A 22,379-nucleotide genomic window follows, 5' to 3' on the forward strand; every position below is an offset into this window, starting at 1 on the left:
TTTATTTAATAGTTGATATTTTATTGTTTTAATTTTGCAATGTAATGAGATATAATAGATTGAAGAGAAATTAAAAATAAATATTGAAATAACAATTTATATCATTTGATTATAAATAATTAGTAAAATCTTCAGAATTTGACCATCTAATTTATTTAAAAGATTTTTTTTTTAAATCATATTCTTTTCGAGGTAGGCTGTTTATTGAGTTACGAGTGGCAATAAAGCTGGCCGTTAAAATAAACCATTAAAATAAACCATCGGGAACGTCAGCTTAATTGACGTTATCGTTCATATTGAGTTCTATCTTAAAAGTTTGATACCTTTTAATTTATCTATAAAAAAAAAGTTTGATAACTTTATGTGGTGGGCTTTGACTCTTTGTATAACCTTTTCTAAACTTCAAGATCCCCGTTCACAATGGGCCGTCTAAACTTTTTGCAAAGTGAATATATTTAACACAAGAATGGACTGCAATAAATCTCACGTGGCAGTTTTATATTTGATGATAATGAATAAATATTGTGTTTTTATGTGATAGTTTATATTTTATAGATTATATCAATTTGTAAATATGATAACAGTAATATGAATTGCCACGTGAAGAATATCATTACTCGGGTAACACACAAGGTTAATTCCTCATAAAACAGTTTTGAGAGGAGGACCCTTCTCCTTCTACTCCCCGCTCCTACCCTCTCCCTCCCACTCCCCCCTTTTTTTTCTTTTTTTTTTTTAATTTTAATTTTTTAATGTTTATAGGTGATCAGCAACTTCGGCATCTCCACTATGCATCTGTCCACCTTCTACCGTATTGTGCTGTTCATCTCCTCCCCGACCGCTACAACTGCTTACTGGTTGTTTGTTTATATTTTTTGTTATGAATAGGAGGTTTCTTCTCTCTGAATCTGCCCTTATGAATGATGAAAAATAATTAGGTTTGAGGCGTTATTTCTCACGGTTTGGATAATTAGGTGTGAGAGGTTATTTGCTCTTTAACTATATTTGTACATGGGTTAGCGAAAGATTGAAGTTATAGATAACATCTGATTATAAGAATTTGTGTTTGTATCTATGACTTTATAACCTCATAGCAAGTGGCTATAATTTTTGCAGAGCTTTATGCATGTGATCTTTAATCAATGAAATCCTCAAATTTCCGTTTAAAAAAATAAAATAAAAATAAAAATGAATTTCCACATAGTAGTCCGCGTTATAGTAGCCAACAAGGCAAATATCACGTCAATTTATATAATCTCAACACTCAAAAGTAAATTCTCTAGCACTTTATGACATAAAAAATGAATAATAAATAGCAGATGGAATATCACAGTACAATCCTTTAAATTCTTTTTTTTTTTTTTGGTAAGATTTTTATACTAACTGAACTGAGAATCAAATCCTAAGGTGATTGGTAAAACTATTCGGTGGTCACATCAACATAATGCTCTTTTCTTAGGCTTCAGAAGCCAATAATCTTAGAAAGGCTACAGAACACAGAGAAGATGGCAAGTATTCCAACTTCATGGTTAAAAAATACACTTCTGATGACTGCAATGCAAATGTGAATTTAAATTGATTTCTATATCATGACAGTATTGTATCAAGAAATGCAAGAGCTAATATTTCCAGTCATTTCTATTTCAACTATATGTTTTCTTCTCTTTTCTAATAAAAGAATGAAGACGAGTGTCCTCAAGTACACATGTTGTATACAGGACGTCTCGCTACAAATAACACCCAAGAAAGTACCCAAAAAAAAGGAGGGAAGAATGTTTTGTTATATACAAGAACAAGTGATCCCCCCCTAAAAATTATACTCTAATAAATCAAGTCTGTCCCTAAAAGAAGATGGAAGACTACCCAAAGCAAGCTGCCATGATTTATACACGATCTTAAGAGCAAAGATTTCAGTGGGTTTGCAGAAAGCTTCTGCCCATTAAAAGTCCAATTAAACTATATTTGTGACTGCAGTACACCCCTTTCCAACAAATAGGCCCTTCAACAACCTGTGTCTGCTCTCTTACTAGTATACATCCTAGATCAAGCAAAATATGATGATGAAGAGGATGTATCAGCCAGAACCTGCAAGGGTAACAGAAACTAATAATCAAGGACTCTAATATAACTATATAAGAAAGAGTTTGTGGGAAAAGAATATCCCGTCGGAGCTACCTCAAGTTGCTCCTCAGAAAATGAATTTTTCTGAATGTCCCATGTATCTGCATGCGTTCTCCGGAACTCTGCAACAGCTTTTGTAACTGTGGATTTCACAGGTGATGGCTCCCCACTAAAACGAGCCAGTAATGTAACATGCTCAGGCAGCCAACTGAAACAAGCCAGTAAAAACTTTTAACTCAATAAGATACAAAAAGAAAATAACATCATTCTGAAGTGTAAATGGAAGAAAATAAAAAATCAAAATCTTTTAGAATTCTCAACTATTGTCCCATTCCTCAAGCAAACCACAACACAAAATTTAAAGTCATCAGATGACTCCTTTTATCTAATCAAGATCCTCATATTGGACAGCTAACAGGCAAACAGTTTAAATATTAGAGCTTCGCCAACCAAGAGTGGTTCAACTCCTCTCAAACGTGTACTTGACAGCTCTAAGCAGGACATGTCACTACATTATGGTGTCGGTGTCTCATTCATCAAATTGCCAAATCTTTAGACAGAAGCAAACACTGAATATTAACATGTTAAACATCTCACCTACATCTTTTTTCCTTTTTGGGTGATACAACATATCACTTTGTTGCATGGACGTTTGATTTTTAAATATCTATCACTCCTATCCAGTCCACTAACCTTAAGTCTGGTGTAGTTGATGGCTCTAAGCTCTGGTGTAGGTGTCTCATTCATCACATTGCCAATTCTTTAGGCAGAAGCAGATGCTCAACTATTGCCGTGTTAAAACATTTCTTTTATATCTTTTCTTTTTTCTTTTTCTTTTTTTCTTTTTTTTTTTTTGTTGGGGTGGCGGGGTGGCATTTGATTTTAAATATCTATGCAATACAATTGTATTTGAAATAGATACTTTGATCATATTAAAATGCCCATACAGAAAATAAAACGGGACAAGCAATACTATATAAATCTAGGAAAGCTTCCTTAAGGGCCTTCTCCCCACACCAAGGATCATGTCAGAATTTAATCTTTGAGCCATCTCCAGCTCAAACTTGGAATGATTAGAAAACATCCACCACCCTCTCCTGATATTCTTTTATAACCCCACCCCATGCAGCCAAAGGATTCAATAGAACACCAGCCACCCCAGGAACTGCCAAATTTATAATTCACAACTCTCTACCATGCCCCTCTCTCCTGCATATACGGCCACAACCATTTCCGTAAAAAAGCATGATTGAACGTCCTCAAGTTCCAAACCCTCACCCTCCCTCAGAAATTGGAGAGCATATCTTGGGCCAACTAACCAAATGAAATTTGAACTCTTCACCTATCCCACCCCATAAGAAATTTCGATGAAGCTTCTCTGTGCGGTTTGCAACACTAGCGAGAAGGGGAAAAAGAGACATGAAGTACGTAGGTAAATTGGAAAGGGCTCTTGGGCTCTTGGAAATCAAGTTTGAATTCAAAGACAATGACATGCCGACACTTGCTGATAATAGTGTTTTTTAATAGAAACAGATTGGGTTTAACAACATTGGACGTGCATCACATGACCCTAACTAACAGCTTCATCAACCATACGTAATGAAGCTGTTAACAGATAGTTCTGCAAACAGATTGTAAGATCAATTTTTTATTTTAACAATAACACACCTGGGCATATCATAAGGGGCTGATAATACACAAGCTGCCAAAGCAAGTACAGGACCATGAATAGAGGCTACAGATTGACCTTCACTCCTTTTTCTGCATTAAATTAAGATAAGAATATAAAACCATAATTCAAATAGCTAGTTTAACTTAATATACGAGTAATCGAAAAATGTGGGAAGCACACTCAGAAATACATGGAAAGATACATGTATTTTACTCACGGATTAATTCAATGTGTCATGTGAATGATCATCAATATCATTAAGCATAAAAATGAGTAGTTAAAATCCCATGCAAGATACAGGCATGTTATATTTGATGTTGCTACGCACAAATGTTGCATACAAGCTTGATATGCCAAAAGCTTGCACGCCCCATGCACACTGATTCTAATGGTTGATGCAATTAACTATCAAGGGAACGTTTACGCATTGTTCTCTAAAGTGAAGATCTGATCAATTGAGTAGGCAAAATAAGTCCGTTTATGTTGAACAACAGGAGTCATTCTAATAAGAAAAGAATCTATAATGCATTGAGTAACTAAAAAATCTTTTTCTTTTACTCAAATCTTCTCTGGTTTCAATTTCCCTGAAACAAGAGAACTTATACATGAAAGCAAGTAGATAGGAACTCATGGTACTCATGGTACAGTACATGCATTATGCATGTAAGACATGCAAATCCTAAGACTGAACACGTGAATGTTGCATGCATAATGCATTGTCATTTAACCTCTGCTTTTTCTTCCTTTCAAGAAGATTTGCCACATTGTAAGCTCTATCACGGAAATCTCTAGCTAGGTCTTCATCCCCTCCCTTCATTAAGCCCGCTAGAACTGCTGCAGCATGCTCTCGTACCTAAGCCAGAAATTAAACTACAATGTATAAGTTGAAAGTAAAAAAATTCTATCTCTTGACCAAGGACTCTGAGCTGTAACAAAAGCCAAAAATCTCTTCTTAAGAACTAAATGACTTCAGGCCTTGTATTACTATTACAGGGGTCTATGACTTCTGATCAAGAGTTTAGGTCCATAAGATCAATGTTACTAAAAATTAACACCTCCATCACCTGTGAAAATCCAAATACTAAAAATTCAAGAAAAACAAGGATAAATCACACCCATTATTTCACTTTTTACATTCCAATTAATTATTCACCCTGGAACTTGCCTCCACTTGGATGTCTATAAGTAGCTTCTCAACAGTTCTCCAGATTTCTTGTTTCTCTGAACGTGAGAGAATGAAATTGTGCCTGTCAGAAAAGAATGTGCACTTTTATTTGCATCTTCTTGTGAAAAATATTCAGCCTACATGCTAGAATTCACTTTATACAAGTCATCATCTTGTCAAAGATTATGTAAACCACAAAAGGAAGAGGTAATTAAAAAAATGAATCAAAAATGCTAAATGTTCCTCTATAATGAAAATGTATGAAGTAAAATTAGACACTCTTGAAGTGAAATCAATTTGAATTGGATTCCAAATGTAATTAAAAACACGAAAAAACGAAAAGGCTAGTTCTCTAGAATCTGTAGCCTGACTACAAGGAAGTACATGGTGCAAAAGAAAACCCCTATAAGAGGTACCATACCTATGCATGAAAATTCGTAGATATGTCAACACAGCAGATCTCGTTCGCCAGTTAGAATCATTGGCTGAAGAAAGAATCACAGATACAGCTTCTTGGAGATGGGGTTCCCAGAAAATTCTCCATTCTAGCAAATCAAAAGCTGCCTTGGCCAGTGTTGACAAATCCTTGTTTAATGTTTCCTTCAGAAAGCAAATAATATTTCTCAGCTATGGCATTTATGATGCCCAATCAAATTGGCATCATTATGCAAAGAAAAGAAGAAAACCTTGAGTAGGTTGTTTCTACATTAAATTTCTCCAAAACTATCGAAAAATGCACTTTAAGATCATGTTAGACTTGGTTAAAGGAATCATACATGTTAAACATCAGAAAGTGCCATGTATTTTATATTCTGATTTGTATTTTGTAAATCACAACAGTCCAAATGCTTGTAACTAGTAAACATGGATAACTACCCCCTAAGCAGCAGAAAGTCTGTACATAAGGTTAACCATGAGGATGAAGAGCTTGTATAAGAACAAACACAGGAGGGAGGGGAAGTGGGGGGTAGTATCAACAGATCCAAGGGTCGGTGGTTACTAGAAGTAAGAATCTTCATGCCACACAAAGTCAAAAAGAGAGGGAGAGAGAGAGAGAGATTACGTGTTTAAATATCTCTCATGCTAGCAGTTCAGTGAAAATTCATTTCAGGGGACTTTTATGCTTTAGCTTTGTCAATTTTGCTTCCACACCATACTTACGAGTAATTTTACATGTTTATTGGCTGCAACCAGTTACAGTGACAGAGACAGGGCATTGATGATAGCACAGTAAATCTGTTATTTTAGGGCTGCTCACTTGCAAAAGGAATTCTCCACAATTTAGGAAACAAATCTATCAATAACATGAGACTCCTGCTCATAATCAAACAATAATTACTTCCGAACTGTTATCTCTTGATAATGGTCAACTATCTGCATTAGCAGCTCAAGACTAAATTGACAGTGATGGATACAGAAGCAGCAGGCATCACTAGTGAATTTTAGAACCCAGGAACCTCAAATGCCAATTTTGTCAAGCAGTATGAATATAATCAAATTTGCACTTACATACCTGCAACGAAATTACAGGATAAAGAAGTCCCACAATTACATCCAGTAAAAATGAAGATCTTCCAGACTTCAAAGATGAGATGATAAAGTGGAATAGCTGCACATGTTAGTAAATACAATTGATCAATTAAAGATTCTACAATTTAAAGAAGATTCCATGAGCAGTAATTCTGAACACAGATACCGTTTCCATCCATTTGACATCATCTTTTGAATCACCATTCAAGTATGCATCTGGAGCATTTGAATCTCTTGAAGTCTCCAAACTGACACAGTGGCTAGCGTTCTGAATATTCATCAACACTTGAGATGATTGTTCTCTTAAAATTTTAATACAACTTTCCATAAGTTGGTTATTGACATCATTCTTTTCTCCTTCACGTGAATGATGATGATCAGATAACGCATAAAGCCGAATGTTAGAGCACAACACAGAAAGGGTGACACCTATAGTTTCCCTTACCTGTCCCATACCAACAAAAACAAAAATTAAAACCATGCATCAAAGATACCAGAAAAATAAGCCCTTAGGTTATTTGCAAAACAAGAATTGGGAAATAAAACTAAAAATTTTCCTTTTTAAACCATGAACGACTACAGAAATTGTTCCCTTTCTTTCTTTTCTACTTGAAGGTAAAAGACAATAAAGATGAAATATTTTACCACTTTCCAGAAAATAAGGGTAATTTTGTGAAAACATAGGAGGATCAAACACAGTACTAATTTGAGAAATATCCACTGATCTCTTTTTATACCTATCAACCATTGCCTCATATTCAAATTCTGGTTTATATTTGGTTCTGCTTCGGTTAGAAGATATTACTCTATCAATGTAGTGCATTTGCACATAAAGACCTAATTTTACACTGCAATTGTTGTATTCAAGATTTGTCTACCTATAAAAGCGTAATTAACTCTAGGAGTAAAAAATAAAGAAAGGGGCATACTGAAACAAAATTTAATAAGAAAAGTTGGTGATATATATATAAAGAGGAATGCTTACTTGGGCAGAGGAATGGCACATATTACCGATAAGCTCCCCTAGAAGTCTATTGTGGATTTGTAATTCACCGACTTGCATTTTCTGTGGGGATATCTCTATAAGTGCAGCTGCTAGAAAAGCATAGCGCTTGGCTACTACAGTGGTAGCTACATTTGGAGGTAAAGGTATTGCCAAACAATCTAGGATTTGTTGCCTTAGAAGAGGAACTCTTGTTCCATATCTCCCTTTTCCACTAACAGCATACCGTATACAAGCTGCCCACTCAGGTATGGACTCAACCGATTGCGCTAAAATGATATTCTGCAAGTGGACCATCATCCAGCTGTCCCATTGTCCTAAAATACCATTGACATCAGAATGCAATATACCCGCAAATGCCTCAGCAGCAACACACTGCTTAGACTTCTCCTTGGCATTTGAAAACTCCTCCAATGTACTTTTAAGTGCCAATAAAACGGACATGCCACATTCCTGCACTAGCCGCTTGAAAATCCGTGCAAATTTTGAATAAAATGAATGACCTCCTAATAAAGAGATCCAACTAGGAGTACGTGGCCATGAAGCTGAAAAGTCAAAGTAGAAACGAGTAATGGATTTGTCTGCTTGGCTCTGAAGAATAGAGTTTCCATTATTTCCTTTAGAAGATGTACTTTCAGTATCAGTGATTATATGAACAAGAGATAGACTATTCAAAGTCTCATTGAAAAAGCCGTCTTCTTTAAAAATTCGAGTCAAAGCTCCTTCAAGGGATGATTTTGTACTTCCTTCTAAATCATCAGAAAAGAAAGGCCGTGCGTCAGCTGACAATTTATAAGGTGAATCTTTTAACAGTGTATTTAGAGCTGAGATTGCAAGTATTCTTGTCTGAGGAAGACGACATTTTAAATTCTTCAAGAAGTGACCTGAGAAGCCAGAAAACATTTAAAAGGTTAAGACTACAACAGGTTGAAAAAGAAGAAGAAGAAGAAGAACACTGGAAAAATGTGTGCTGACCAGCAGTATCACTCAAGATTTCTGAAGAGGAATTCAGATAATTCCTGGATGTCATAGCCAAGAGGAGCAGAACTCTATTTGCCATCAGATTATATCTGACAAAAAGCAAGGACAAAATTAAGCCATATCTAAATGCCTGTACATATTCAGTGTAGGAGATTATGATCTCTACGAATGTAGTGTGTCCACTAATTGAATGGTGTTTGCACAACACACAAAAACAGTTAATAACAAGATGTAGATTCAAACAACTCCAGCTCCTAAAAGAGGAAAAAGAAAAACTCAAAATTATTTTAAAGAAAGGGAAAATACACCTTGTCATCCCAAATTACCAACCCTTTTTGGAACACCATACCCCCTCCCCAAAAAAAAAACAACTACCAATTTCAGTACTTAGCACCCCAAATTGAAGTTTGGGGGGGCTTTACACCCTCCATTAGTTTAGTCGTTAAATCAGATGAAAAATTACTCACATGTGTGGCACATGCAATTGACCCACTTGAAATATCAAATCTGCCCCTCATATGGTTAACACTTTCTTTCAACAGGTTTTTTTTTGGGGGTTAACAGGATTGGTGGCCTCACCTTCCTATATACTTCAAACAGTGCAGGTGCGTAAGACCAGGGCATGCTAGAGGATGGTCTGGACCCACTTGGGGTCCTCTTTCAAGGAATGATGTGTTGCCACATGGGCAGAGGGAGGCCCACATGGGCGTGTGGCCGAGGAAGTAGCAGGGCACAAGAGAGTGGATCATGTCAAAGGAGAGTCTGATGTGGCATAGGAGCTAGCAGGTTGGCATTGTGGTGAGATTTATGATGCCATGAGCACCGGTCAAGGAGCAAAGGAAGCAGGTTGTGTGGTTAATATTGTTGTTGTTGTTGTTGGACATTTGACTTAAGCCGATTTCAACCAAAGTGGAGGTGATTGTGCTGGCGGTCACAACGGCAAGGAGCCATGACTTCTCAGGAATGCAATGGTGATTATTCTTCATGTCTCTCATTGAGAGAAAGCTTTAGGCAGGGATGATGGGCTTCGTTTTATTACAATTGATATAAAACTATTGGGACAGCGACATGGCCAAACTAATTGGCAGAGTGGAGTTATAAGTGGTCAGATCCTTCTGCATAGCTTGTATGATCCTCACAGGGGGCATTTTGGTCATTTTGTGTACGTTGAGTTCATGTGTGCTGCACATGAGGAGTAATCCGTCGGAGTTAATGCCTAAAATTAACGGAGGCAAAATGACACTAAAACTTTGACTTAAGGTATTAAGTGCCGAATTTGTAGTTTGGAAGGCTATTCACCAAAATGGTGGTAGTTGGGGGAGGCAAAATATAATTTTAAAAATAAAAAAAAAAATAAAAGAAAAAGAAAAAAAAAAAGAAATAATCAAATATTACCGCCAATGCAAGCTGCTAGAGTCAGAACCCAGGGAAATAATTTGTGAAACCAGATTTGCAGAATCTGTTCCATTTACATGATAATCTGATGTCCTGAAAATGCTTCTAGATACTCCAGCAAAGTGGATGTTGTATGTGACAAAAAGCTGTTGGCAATCAGATGTTAGCATTAAACAACAAGAAACTCACAACTACGGACTGTCAATCATCTGATGGGGATTTTTTACCTCATTGATTGCTTTCTGGGCTTTTAGTGATTCATGATGGGAGCTTCAAGTAGAAAAAAGACAATCACCATACATAAATCTTCAATGAAAACCAATGCATAAGACAACAAGGTATTTTGTGAAGTTTTTAATCCAAAAGGCAAAGGTTACCTCAAAAGAATCCCTAGGATAAATGAAGAGAATGACTTTGAATCCTGGAATGCCAAAAGGTATATCAGAAAAAATTTACTTTCCAAAATCTTTTTTGAGCATATGGTCCCGAATGACTACCGTTGACAAATGCTTGAGAACTGTTTTTGAGGTAAGGATTGCACAAGAACCTAGAACTGCATGTTCAGGTGAGTTGGGGTCCCGTAAGTTCTCACTAAGAGAAAAAATGCACTTTGAAATCATGGATGGCCATCTCTTGATTATCTTTAACAAAGATTTGCCAGCAAGTCTGCACACCGTGTCAACATTATAAATTAGATATAATGAAATGCTACTGGAAAAACCTAGAAAACACAGAGCATGACTTGACAAAGAACCAATGCCAAAGACCTAGAGATCAACAGAAGACCTATTTTCAGTTTAACATTAATGTCCATACAACATGTTTAACAAAACAAACATATGATAAACAAGTTGACCACTTTCCAGGAAAACTCTTCGCTATCCTACCACCTAAAATTAGAGAAACTTCTAGCCCCGCTTGAATCTTCATTCATCAGGAGTTTTAAACTCCCAACAATTGAGTAGACTTATTGCTGCTGCCATAAAGAAGTGATGCAGTGATAGAAAAAGATTTGAACCACTACCATGTGCTAGATTTCCAATTGTAGCAATTATGGAGTTCATTCGTGTCCCACATGGGATGTTTGATGGAGACAGAGCTTTCATGGTTTTGAAGGTATTGGCTCGGGGGCAGAACGACTTTATTGACTACCCCCCCCCCCCCCACAAAAAAAAAATGTTAAAACTCCTCTAATTTTTATTTTTCATGAAATAAACCCTCTAAAATTAATTTTTTAAATCTCCAAAAAGTATTTTTTTAGTTTTGAATACACCTGAAATTCTAGTTCCACCCCTGTATTGGCTTAAAACAGTTTAATTTGAGTCAATGGTTTAGTTTCTGCAAATCCTAGGCAACATAATGCTTTTAGTCTATTCAGGATAAGTAATAAAGCTAGGTTAGGGTATCTAAAGCTTCTAAGATTCTTTTTTTTTATAAATAATGTATATTCAGTCAAAGCGCAGACTTCTTAGAAGTGTTTCTTAAATTTTAAGTAAGTCTATTGGGTTGTATTAGGCAGTTTCCAAATTGGCTGTCGTGAGAGCCTTAATCCCAATAGAACAGGTAGAAGTTCAAGAGTCTAAATAAATGTCACATCGAACTCGAACAAAATCGTACTTCGATTTATGGAATTTTGAGTATTCCTCTTTATTGAAGGCATGGTTGCTAAATGTTTTCTCATCTCTCTGCCAATGCCTCCCATTTCATTTTCTGCACTCTTTTTCCTCTTTTTTTTTTTTAAATAAATTAAAAAAAAAAAATTGCATAAATTTATGTATCAGCAATGGCCAAAATCAAGGATGCCCACATTTCCACGTGGATTGCAGCCAGTACCTTGCAATTGATTTCATATGCTTCATCAGGTTGTTGCTTCAGGAAGGAAGCCATGTCCATCTTTTATCCATCAAAATCCAATATCGCACTCTATGTTATCTTTAACTTATTTTAAATGACTAATAAAAGTAGAATGCACAATACATACATACTTGTTTGTAGTACATAGTCACATTATTGCACTCAAATATAATGAGATGTATCTCTAAGACAGTTTTGATCATGTGGCATGGAACAGAATAGGGGACTCACGTCACTCACCTGCGAACTGTTGCATAGTTATGCAAACAGAGCTTTAGAAGATCATCAAGTAAAAGAATCATATGATTTGATGGATGGAAGTTCTCAGTTGCACAAAATTTATTATGGGATGACTTTAAAGATCTCCACATGCTGTGCAGGTATGCCTTGTCGATAAGGTCCCACCTTGGCCTAAATGGACAGACATATTCAAGCATTAATTAGCCATGATATAGAAGCATAGTTAACGTTAAATCACCATTTCCAAAGGCTTGAGCTGATAGGAAAAGGTAAATTTAATAATTTAATTAAACTTTCCCTCACATGCATGTGGATCTAAACTCCTCCTTAATAAATGGGCCCAATACATGGAATATCTAATTGAAATGGGAGGTGGCTGATGAAAACAATGTTCGAACTCAAAACGTTTACTTTGATACCATGTTAAATCACCACTTATCTCAAAAGTTTAAGTTGATAGGAAATGATAAATTTAATCATTTAGTTAATATTCTAACAGTTAACGAGATAAAGGGTGACCAAGTGTCTTATTCATTACCTTCTCTTTCCTTTAGAATGTGATGACACAATAAAATTTATCGGAGGTTCTGTTATGGATGCAGACTCCAAATTCCAAGCCCCCCAAGACCACTCATCATACCAAAACCTTCCTGTGACAGACATAAATTAAGGTGATACAGGAAATAGAAGGGGGAAAGGAGTGGGATGATACTTTAGGTAGCTCGAAAATTTCAATATATTTAGTATAGATGCAGTGTCCATTACCATAGTTTACTAAGGCATCCATGATATGAATAACAAGTGTCAATAGGATGCTGTCATCTGATTTTTCCTCTAATAAGTATCTGCTCAGTAAAAAAGAAAAAGATCAATGACATTCAGAACAACCCAAATTGAAGGAAGGATATGCAGATACCGAAATTCAAGCATTACTTGCAGGCAGCATGTATGACCGCAGCGGCTTTTTCCCGCAATTCACTGCTGCCAATATGCAAACCTGTAGCTCCAGCTATTAAGAAAGGAGCACGATCTGGATCTTCAACCATGCCATTCTTGGAGGATGGATTGAAATCAGGCAAGCAAGACAAAACACCTTGCAATGAAGAATCAACACGTAAAAGAGTCACTTTCAAGTGCTCTTTCTTGTCCCCTAGATGAAAAATTGCAGCAACTGTCAGATAATGAAATACACATATGTACACATATAAGGGAACTTCTTGATATAGAAATATGTCATTAATGTCAATAAATGTACACTTATATTCGAAACTGGCACTCACAGCAGAATACACTGTAAAATATTTTGATGGATTGAGTAAGAACAAAATCAAGATCCACAATTACTACCAGGCTTCTAGCTAAAAAACAGGTAACCTCCTCAAAATGAGAGATTCCTTTGCTACTACATCTCTCCAGAATAAGGGCAAAAATACATGAGGATGAACATGTTACTGACCTGGCTCAGAATGGATTCTAGCTTGGCATATTCTACTAAGATCGTCCAAAGCTGATTGAAGATGAAGATCCAAAAGTTCATTTGCAAATTGGACTTCGTCAGCACTCGGAATATGCCACTTGGGGGGCATCCCTGGTTCATCCTCAGAATAATCTTTTGTGCTGATCCATTCCTCCAGTGCAGTTGCGTCAGGGTGACACAAAATGCACCTATCAATCCAAAACTTTGTATTACTTATTTGCGGATAGAGGTTGAAAAGGCAAGAAGACTTTAAATACAAATATGTTTGTATTTCCAGTAAAGAGATTGACGTACTTGTACTGATCAGTAGGATAGTAGTGTGTCAGGCTTCTGAGGAGTGATCGAAGAAGATGATCACCAGCTTTATTGACCTGTCATATGACCAAAAACTTTACAAAAGAAAGTAATTTTATGAAACCACTAAATCATCAGACAGTTAGACAGTACTTTCAGTAGAAACCGCATATAGACACAATTGTAAGTTACTAGAGAGAATTCTCAATACACAGATAAATCAGTTAACCACAGGTCATTACAAGACCTTCCAAGATGGTGAATCAAAACAGGAAATGATAGCTTCTTTAAATTGATCCTTGCAACGTAGAAGTGCAGGACCTCCATAACTGATGGCGATCGATAGTACTTTCAATTGATAATTAATTGTTGTTTCAAGAGCTGGAGAAAGTTCCGGTTTCTCCTGAAAACAAAATCATTAAACTTTCACAAAAAGAATCTAGTTGCAACATAGAAACATCTAATAAAAAAACCACATCATAAATACCTTTATTGGAATCAAGGCACTGGAAATTTGGCCTTCACTAAATCCTGTAAGCATTGAATCTTCCAAGGAGGATATAACAGACAACAAGAGTGGCTCAATAAGGTGACTAACCGCCTCTTCTCGGTTTGAATGGATGCATGCACAGCAAAGCAGTCCAACTTCTTCAACTGCCCCAGGAAGAGTATTGGTCTTGACAAACTTGGAAATTTTCCTCAAAGCCTGCTTGTTTTTAGAGGAAAAGTTTATACCAATATCTTAGACCAGCCGCCTAAGAATATAAAACCATCAGACCCCAGTGTAGAAAGTCAAGAACAAATACCTGATCATAAAGTGATTTTGAAAGTCTCCCAAGCAAGATTTCAAGCATAATATAGTAGTAAGAACCGTACTGGACCAGAAAAGTTCCTGAAGTTTCTGGTGAATATAGACCTTCATTCCTGTAGTACCAGTAACCAGTTATCCCAACGTCAGGTTCAAATAGCGAAGCTAATGATAAAGTTAATCCAATATGATTAAATTGATTATTATAGAGGAAAAAGAATACGTGCAAGACATGCATAGATGAAGACTGAAGGCCATTACTTACAGAACACTGCTTGGTTCCAAGTATAGAAGCAAGGAAAATAGGCGAGATAAGAACTCATCCAGCCATTGAGAAAAGCGGATTGGCATGAATAACAACCCACTCGTATTATCATCTAAAGAAGCCAACTGCAGTTAAAAGCAGATTAGCAATACTGTTTATTCACAAAGTAGGGGCATATGAGTCATGTCCACTTGAATGTTATGGGATTGTGTGCTTACATTGGAAAATACAGAACTAATTAATTGCATGGTTGCCAAGGTTTTAGGAGGATCATTGGCATCCATACCAAGTAATGCATTGGATAATGAAACCCTCAGAAGATCAATGAACACATTATCACCACCAAGATGAACAGGTTTTACTGAGTAAGGTGATAGGGATGTGAGAAGTAGCGAACGCCCAACATATGCCATAGACATCACAGCAATTTCCAATTGGTGGGTGGCAGTCATCTGACTAGACACAAAATAAGGCAAAAGAGAAGTTAATTTGAAGAAACGAGGAATAAGAAAAACTTAGAGGAATGTATCCTCTTAGCAATAAATACTTTCAAAGATGAGGAGGTATTCTTCTAAGGGAAAACCACATATAATATTAATATAAATTTTAAGTGTGTTTTAGCATGCAAACAAATACATTCGCTACTGACCGTCTCCAAGGCCATATAATATCGAGATGCCACAAAAGGAAGAACTAAGGAAGGCTCCACATAGGACAGAATTGAAATTGCAGCCACAACCGTGTCAGAAAGATCTTCATCCTTGCTATATTGACCACGATCAATTAACTTGAGCACCACATTCACAAAGAAAGTCCTCTCTGTTCTTCCAAGGCACAGCTTGGCATGTCTACAGTTATTTGTGTTCCTATAAAAACAGTAATTTAGTAGACATGGCCAAAAATCACAATTCTGTGGGGAACATATCTAATATAATGATGCATACAAATTCTTACTGTTGTTCATGTTTAAGGCGTTTCTTGAATTGAGTGACCAAATGTAGCAAAAAACGCTCCAATGAATAAGTCCATCGACCATCATTAGAAGGATGGTAATATCTATGACCAAAGACACCAGAAACAACTGATGAATAGAATAATATATATGTATTTGCTTTGGAAAGGAAATAATAAAAGCATTAAAACATTGGTCAACAAACTGTTCCAAAAGGTTGACGAATTTCTCAAGGTGTTCTTGCGCTGAACTATGAGGTTTTAGTAGATACACCTGCAATTGCAATTATGTTACTATTGAATAAAATATCTAAGGAAACACCCTAATGGGTATTCCTTGATAAAAACAACTAATTCTATGCCATATTATATCAGCCTTACAATTGATTTTGCAATAGCCTTCACTAGGGTAGCCGTTTTGTTGGAGAATAAGAACCTTGTGTTTTGGGGAACATCAAGAGGAAAAGGGTATGATTCACATCCATTTGCCACTGGAACCTGCAATTACCAATTAAAGCTTGAAATTTGTTATGGAAATCCAAATGGGAATACAAAACTGAGTAATACCTAGAATAAGTATACAATGTAAGTCACAGCTTCCAAAAAAGGACAGAAAGAAAGAAGAAGAAGAAGAAGAAGAAGAAAGAGCCCAAGATCAAACAGAAAAGATTTCACTAAAATCATATTCAACTACATAATGAAAGCCAGTGATGTACTTATCGAAAGCCAGTGGTTCATAATGAAAGCCACAAAACAATTTAGTAAAATTGGTTAAGTCATCTGGCTATAATCACAAGTCACGTTGATATATAAATATACATCCCCCAGGGTTCAACCCTAGACAGGCAGTGGAAACTACCAAGCTGGAGTACGGTAGGGGCAGAGGGCATTTCAGGTGAAGAGGTGAAAATTATCCTTCTACTTTTGTTCTGACAAAGCTTCAGGTAGAAGCAAATCATATTCAACTACATAATTCAAAAAACAGTAACCAATCATCTAATCTATACCAATACAGATTCACCATTACTTCCATATGCTCACCTTAAACATATTTAAGTATCTAATGAAAAGTGTGGGCAAGAAACACTCCCAATCGATAAAGTTGCAATTCTTTACAACACGAGCTATAACACCAGCCCACTGACAGTTCCAGAAGTGGCAATTTGGTATCGAGTCCCATAGGCCTACACACTCTTTAATCCTATCACTGTCATGCAAAGAATAGGAAATTAATCTTCCACAAGTCACGTCAAGAACCAAAAAGAATAAGAGCTGCATTTTTTCTTCTTACCATGAATAGAAGTCCTGGTTGTCCGAATTTGTAGGAAGAAACAGTCTCAAAAATCCAGATCCTTCAAAGGATGAATTATGCCATGGATTTTCCACTAAAGGTCTGCAATTTTGTTTCATTAAATGGAAAGATGAATAGAGCATCTAAAGAACCTAACTATGCACCTATCCAATAATTCTATCCACCTATGATATTTGACAGTCCACATCTTATCATTCCTATGAAAACTAACAACTTACACAGAAAGGGTAGCTGGACCAAGGAAAGATCAAACCTGAAATGACCATGGCCTCTTCATTTATGTGAAAGCTAATTATAATTTTGTTTCATTGTTTTAAAATTACCAAAATAAGACAGAGAGATCGGCATAATATCATGGGGAGGTGTATGTGATTGTGTGGTTAATATCCCAAGACAAAATAAATGTTAAAAAGCAAAAGGTCCACTAAAACAGTTGATAACTCTAGATATATGCCAGATTTAACGCAAAACAGGTTAAATGACTTACATGAATTAGAATTATGAAAGGATCATACTGATGGATGGAAAATAATAAAAAGATAACATTACTGATCTCAGACAGATGTACAAAGTTGAGAAAGCCTCATAGTAGGTACCTAAACTCAGACCATATGTCCAAGGCAGAACCTGGTAGGAAGAATCTCCTGCAGGATTGAACAAGAGAAGTAAGAGTCTCAAAATGTTGTTGTTTTAGGATCCCTCCTTCTGGACCTGTATTCCTGCCACATGCATGTAATCCAAAGTCAACAGCATACAGAGTTTTTGAAAGTAAGAAGTGCAAGACAGAAAATACAGTATCATGATGTATACAAGAGCGTATGCACACACACAGATATGATAGTTCTATCTATTATCTATCTATCTACCACAACCTTGATTGTTGGCCATGAATAATTGGTTTCAAAGTTCAGAAACATTGCACATTTTAAAAGCACAAGAGGATGCATTCATGATTGAGAATGTAAACAGTAATTGCATCAATCTATGTCCACATAGGCAATACATTCAAAAGATGTTTTCTTAAACCACACCTGGTGAAATGTGTACGAATCAGAGTATCATAAAAAGGCCGCCACTGAACTTTCAATGACAATTTCTTGTGATACTTATTGATTAATCTGACCAATATTTTTCCCCATTTAACCTGATCAACAAAGATGGAACCATAATTTAGAAAACAACAAAACAAAGCACAGAAACATGGACGAGAAGAAATTTCTCCTTTTTAAAAAAAATAATGGGTTACCTGAGCATAAAGGTTGTTTTGCGATACGTGAAACAATTCTAAACCAATTTTGACGAGGGTACCTACATCTTCCAAAGCCACTTCACTTTCGGCATCTATAAAACTGCATCACAGATAAATAACTTAGATTGCATTCCTGTCATCAACCCCACATATAGTTGGGATCATAAGGTGTGAATGACCTACACAGCATCCACTTCATCAAGAGTTATTTAATTACTAGCTACTGGTGATAGAAGACCAACGTAAGTAAATAAGGATCAAGCATGACGTTCCCCCTCTCTAACCCCTCTTCCTTTGTATTAATTAGAGAGAGAGAAAAAACAACAACAACAAAAAAAAGGATCAAGCATGACCATAAACAAACCAAAAGCAGATTTTCTTTTTCTTTTTTGATATGAGCCTCAAGGGGCGCAATTCTTGTACACAGGAGGTATACAAAGAGAACCCTTGAAATGTAGAAAAAGAAGAACAAAACTCTAAAAACTCAGAAAAATTAGAAACAAGCAGACTATTACATGCTACTCTCCAAGTATAAAGAGATTGGAACATCATCTTCTTCATCTCTAATATCACAATCTCATGATCTTCAAAACTCCTTGCGTTCCGCTCTCTCCAAATACCCCTCATTAAACATAGAGGAGCAAATCTTCACATTTTCAAAACATTACAGTGTCCCAATTGTCCTTTCCAACTCACCAACAACTCGCTCACCCTATGAGGCATGACCCATGCAACACCAAACAATTGGAAAAGTGTACTCCACAATTCTGTTGCCAGCTCACAATGAAGAAGAAAGTAATCAATAGACTCCCTACTTCTCTTACATATACAACACTAATTCACCACAATAACATGCATCCTTCGTAAATTATCAAAAGTTAAGATATTCCCTAAAGTCGTTGTCCATATAAAGAACGTCACTCTCAAGGAAGTCTTAACTTTTCAAATAATCTTCCACAGAATGGGAACTTACCGGAATAGATAACACCTGATAGTAAGACTTCACTTCAAACGATTTCCTTTTAGAAGGAATCCAACAAATTTTATCCTCTCTAACTTGCCTTACTCTTTGAGAATACAGCAACTCAAAGAAAGCAGAGACCACTTCCACCTCCCAATCATGCACCAGTCTTATAAAAATAATATTCCAATGAATATTTCCATTTTGGAACTGCATATCATCTACCACCCACGCATCCTTATCACGAGCAATAGTGGAAATGAGAACTTTAAAGGTTGTTACCCACACCAAAAATCAAGCCAAAACCACACCTTAGTTCCATATCCTACCTCATACCTCACAAGTTTAGAGAAACCTTCCTACCCCCTTCTATTACATTTCCGCACTCCCACTCCATAGGGCCCCCAACCTCCTTAGAACACCAGCCTCCCCCAAACTATCATATTTAATGTCCACCACCAATTTCCACAGTGCCTCCATATCCGTAGCATACCTCTATAACTACTTACCCAAAAGGACTCGATTAAACTAAATCAGGTTTTTCACCCCCAAGCCCCTTGAAATGACCAAAGTACATATTTTCGACCACTTTATGAAGAGGGTTTTTCACCCTCTTAAGTTTTTCCAGTCAAATGGCCATTCCTACCGGAATAGGGAACATGGACAAATAATACGTCAATAAATTAAAAACATAATTTTGAAACTATTTCTGAACATGAATTGATCAATTGAGCGATGATGATGATGATGTGTGTGTGGGGGCACACGCGCGCACCCTAATAGCGATTTGTATATCTATATTCAAGTTTATACAGCCATAAATTGTATTACAAGGAGTAAGCAAATTAATAATGATAATAAGTGATAGAGAAATATAGGACTTTTCACAAAGTAAACCTGAAGAAAGTTTCGCGTTTCAAAGGTGTTAGTGCATGAAGCCTTATAACGATTGACTGACACCTCCTAGTTCCAAAAGTTCACAACCGTTTTGTGAGTAGAGTTCTGAAATGGGGTTCTGAGGATATCACATGCTAGCTTCTTCCATGTGAAGTTGATATAACCATCAAGACTGGTGAAGGATCATTGCGTAGTGATAATATTTAGATCAATTGATCATAAGTTTACACGTCACACTAAACTTCACTCTCCATGTTGCTATTAACCTATTGCATCACTGCTACACATGCCACTTCGGTATTTTATTAATAAATCTCTATTCTGGCTCCTTTAATTTCCTCTTTCTTTTCTTAACGGGCAAGTATTTTCCCACTTTATAAGCATGCATCAACTGATAAGATGGTTCATTAGTTCAATATAGTCTATATTACTCAAATTCAAAACCCAAAATCAAAAAGAAATGAAGAATGGAAATCAAATTCAAAAGACTAATTGAAAGCAGCCCAGAATTGGCAATGGAATGCAAAATTCATGACAATTAAAAAAGTAGAGAACTTTTTAAAGAAACAAACAGATATGAAAGAATAAGATTAGAACACTGAGAGAACTGACAGTTTGATGACAGGTATCCAAGTGAGAGTGGAGTAAACGGATTCAGAATCATCGGGTCGATACAGCTCCTTGACTGTCCTGACGACCCGAGCAAAGGATCCCTTCTCTCTCTTGGTTTCCTCAGCAACATGGGGTGGCAGCCAAGCATTGTAGAGATGCATATCCCCAACACCACAAGGTTCGAACCAATACAAAAACACCCACTCACACTCGCACCCACTAAACCAGAAGAAAAATGAATTTTATGCTACAAGTCTTCCGGGGAGTTGGGTTGACGTCCCTTGTCCAAGTCCAAGTCCAAGCGTAGTCTTGTCTTCACTCTCCTTTTTTTCTTTTTTTTTTCTTTATTTTCTTTGTTCCAGCGAGGATCACACTCAGCATGTGCATTTTCCCTACTGCTTTGTCACACTGGCAGGAAAAGAGACTCGCGTTCACAAACCCAACCAATACTTTCCAAAAGATGGAAGGAAAAGGTGAAAAATATCTACAGGTTACATATAACTTTCTTAAAAAGGTCAAAACAAAAAAAGTTGCTAGGACAGATGACCGTACGCCGAGATAGCCATCGGAAATACTTGACCATAAAAAATCACAAGAGGTTGTACGGAATTAAGATCTTAAATAACTGATAAATATTCGGTTACTTATATTAAAAGAGTAATTTTATCTTTTCATAAAATAAAAAAATAATAATACTCTTCAAATATAACTAATTGAATACTATCTAGTTCATTTGAAGTGAAGATGATCGTATTCTGATTGCCAAAGATAAATAGTCTAATATAACTTTGATGATTAAGTCAATATAATTGAAGATAATAGTTAGGAGAGGAATTTGCTTTTTTAAGTGCGGTAAAAAATTTACAACACATGTTATGAAGTATTATTAACCGCTCATATTTAATTCCACGTTCTTTCTTTTTCATAAAAAAAACTTGGAGTTAAATATGAAGCATCGAAGCCAAATACTTCAAGAGAAAAGAAGATATGGTTCAAAAGAATGAGATAAAAGTTTCCTTTTTACCGGGTGTCTGTTGCCTTCTATAGCTGACTTGTCATACCTACTAGCCATGTGGCGCATGTTGATTGGAGGGAGGTTGTCCTTTTGCTGCATTCCCTAGGCATGTGACTCTTGTAAACCATGATAACCATCACTCTATGTTGGAATCACAAAAACCAATGCTGATTCAATCTATTAAACTATCTTCTCAAAACATGTTATTCTCAAAACATGTTATTCTGGTATACATTTTGAATTTTTTGTCAAGTCAATTTAAAATAAAACTTTGTTAGGTTGGATTTTGAGTTTCATGGTACAAGCTAAATTCACTGATGCTTGGTTTAATGTTGTTTTATTGAGATCCATAGATTTTTAATTCTTCTAGTCACATCCTTCCAATTTGTTTCATTGTTCTCGTCAGATCATTTCTATTCACTTTTCCATATATATATATATATACATATATATATATATAAAATCAAAGTGGGGGAGGGGGGAAAGGATTACAAAGGGGGTTTTTTCCACTCTTAAACCTAAGTGAAGAGAGAAAAGGGGAAAAAAGCAGAAATACTTCCAAACATATTATTGGAAA

The 22,379-nt window shown here is 36.2% G+C and overlaps 1 protein-coding gene across 1 annotated transcript; it reads right to left on the reverse strand.

Annotated features, from left to right (window-relative positions):
- Nucleotides 1–1,611: 1,611 nt before the first annotated feature.
- On the reverse strand, nt 1,612–21,219 carry LOC132173364 (proteasome activator subunit 4-like). The gene is made up of 35 exons (XM_059584840.1): nt 20,788–21,219; nt 18,315–18,417; nt 18,100–18,212; nt 17,665–17,787; nt 17,048–17,149; nt 16,798–16,963; nt 16,138–16,254; nt 15,963–16,030; nt 15,760–15,861; nt 15,455–15,671; nt 15,024–15,257; nt 14,806–14,930; nt 14,539–14,656; nt 14,220–14,438; nt 13,980–14,135; nt 13,733–13,809; nt 13,418–13,626; nt 12,895–13,111; nt 12,727–12,806; nt 12,500–12,611; nt 11,962–12,132; nt 10,365–10,533; nt 10,245–10,288; nt 10,095–10,137; nt 9,868–10,013; nt 8,467–8,561; nt 7,474–8,375; nt 6,655–6,933; nt 6,472–6,567; nt 5,380–5,558; nt 4,959–5,040; nt 4,522–4,646; nt 3,790–3,882; nt 2,176–2,329; nt 1,612–2,085 (listed from the first exon to the last, which is right to left on the reverse strand). Exons 1-35 carry the CDS (start codon nt 20,946–20,948, stop codon nt 2,044–2,046), a joined length of 5,439 nt encoding a protein of 1,812 aa, XP_059440823.1. The 5' UTR covers nt 20,949–21,219; the 3' UTR covers nt 1,612–2,043.
- Between the last annotated feature and the right edge of the window lie 1,160 nt (nt 21,220–22,379).

Source organism: Corylus avellana, chromosome ca3 (genome assembly GCF_901000735.1).
Source record: "Corylus avellana chromosome ca3, CavTom2PMs-1.0".
NCBI classification, from domain to species: Eukaryota; Viridiplantae; Streptophyta; class Magnoliopsida; order Fagales; family Betulaceae; genus Corylus; species Corylus avellana.

Bases quoted from the DNA above. Each gene is read 5' to 3' on its own strand.
- LOC132173364 (XM_059584840.1), bottom strand. From the start codon at position 20,948: ATGCATCTCTACAATGCTTGGCTGCCACCCCATGTTGCTGAGGAAACC. The intron at 15,672-15,759 runs GTAAGAATTTGT...CTGTTTTTATAG, and splicing joins CGCCTTAAACATGAACAACA to GAACACAAATAACTGTAGAC. The intron at 12,612-12,726 runs GTAATGGACACT...TGTCTGTCACAG, and splicing joins GGATGCCTTAGTAAACTATG to GAAGGTTTTGGTATGATGAG.